Here is a 1,244-nt window from a genome sequence, read left to right as displayed (position 1 = left end):
TGCGCTTCAACTCCTCGATTTCCCGGAATTCGCTCTCGGGCTCCATCAGGGACAACCTGGGGAGCTGAGACCAGGCAGCCGCCTCAGGGCCCGGTTTGGTCTCGCCTTGAGCCTCTTACCCACCCCCGAGACCCCGCCTCCCAGGGGCAGCCATCAGCAGGGCACAGGCTGGGGGTGGGACAGGACCTGAGGTGCAGGGGCTGGGGTGCGCTGCACCCGGGCAAGGCAGACCCTCCTAAAGTTTCTAGACCCCTGGGGCCTCCTCCAGGCCCTCTCAGTGGGAGGCCAGTGGCTTTCCTGACCCGTCCTGGGGCCTGAATTGTAGGCTAAGCACGGCCCACACACTGCCTGGTTCTGATCTGGCCCAAGGGAGGCCAGCTGGCTGCCAAGAGCCCTGCCACACCTTGTGGTGGGAGTGACTGACCGGGTGACCCCAGGTCCTGCAGGTGGGAGCTGAGGGGTGAGGGCCAGGCCACAGGGACCCCCATTCTGACCGGGAGGAGGCGGGTGGGGGAAGGTCTCAGGCCAGGGCACCAGGTCTCTCTATTCCTGGGGCTGGGAAGGGCCTGTCAGGGCCCCAGGAGGTCAGCATGTTGCCCAGGCCCTGAGGGGAGGAGGGTTGGGGGGGGTGACTCACCGGCACGTAGTGCACCACCGTGTCCACCACGTTGTCTGTGACCCCCTTCAGGGCGTCTGACAGCGACATGGCCCTGCTCTTGGTCGAGGTGGCAGCGGGGGCCGACGTGAGGTGCAGCATCCTCCCTGCCGTGCCCAGCACAGTGGTGGGCGCCCATAGCATGGCCGAGATGGTGCCCTGGACAGCCTTCTGCAGGGTGTGCACCGCGCTGCCCAGGAGGCCCTGTGGGTGCGCCAGGTCTGCTGCCTGGGGACCAGAGCAAGGTCAGGGCCTCCTGCAGCATCCCTGGCCCTTCCCCTCCCCCCACCCCAGGCCTAGAGGGGAAAGAACATGGACCCCTGGCTCCGCTGCTGTGTGGCCTCGGGCAGGTCACTTGCCCTCTCTGAACCTGACTATGCTGCGAGCAGGGCATGGAGGACCTGGTGGCTGGGCCTCTGCCTCTCACCCCCCCGGGCTCTGCACCCCTCAGCTCCCTCTCACCTCGCTGAGCTGCTCCTCGGTCTCCGAGTCCGAGTCCTCCTTCTCCTTCTCCTTGGCCTCGTCCCCCTCGCTGTCTGTCTGGTCACCGTGGTCCGCCTCGCGGGCGGCGGCGGCGGCAGCGGCCAGG

General features: G+C 67.8%; 1 protein-coding gene across 1 annotated transcript in view; it reads right to left on the bottom strand.

Moving 5' to 3' along the window:
- LOC106724579 (perilipin-1-like) overlaps positions 1-1,243 on the bottom strand; it is a gene marked incomplete at its 5' end in the record, with an annotated part of 1,643 nt that extends 400 nt beyond the window's left edge. The window contains 3 exons of the mRNA XM_014532486.1: positions 4-64; positions 638-883; positions 1,118-1,243. Coding sequence (XP_014387972.1) covers positions 4-64; positions 638-883; positions 1,118-1,243 — 433 coding nt within the window. The remainder of the gene's footprint in view (positions 1-3; positions 65-637; positions 884-1,117) is intronic.
- Between the last annotated feature and the right edge of the window lies 1 nt (position 1,244).

This window comes from Myotis brandtii, unplaced genomic scaffold, assembly GCF_000412655.1.
Source record: "Myotis brandtii unplaced genomic scaffold, ASM41265v1 scaffold897, whole genome shotgun sequence".
In the NCBI taxonomy this organism is placed as follows: domain Eukaryota; kingdom Metazoa; phylum Chordata; class Mammalia; order Chiroptera; family Vespertilionidae; genus Myotis; species Myotis brandtii.
This window is presented reverse-complemented; position numbering and strand designations above follow the sequence as displayed.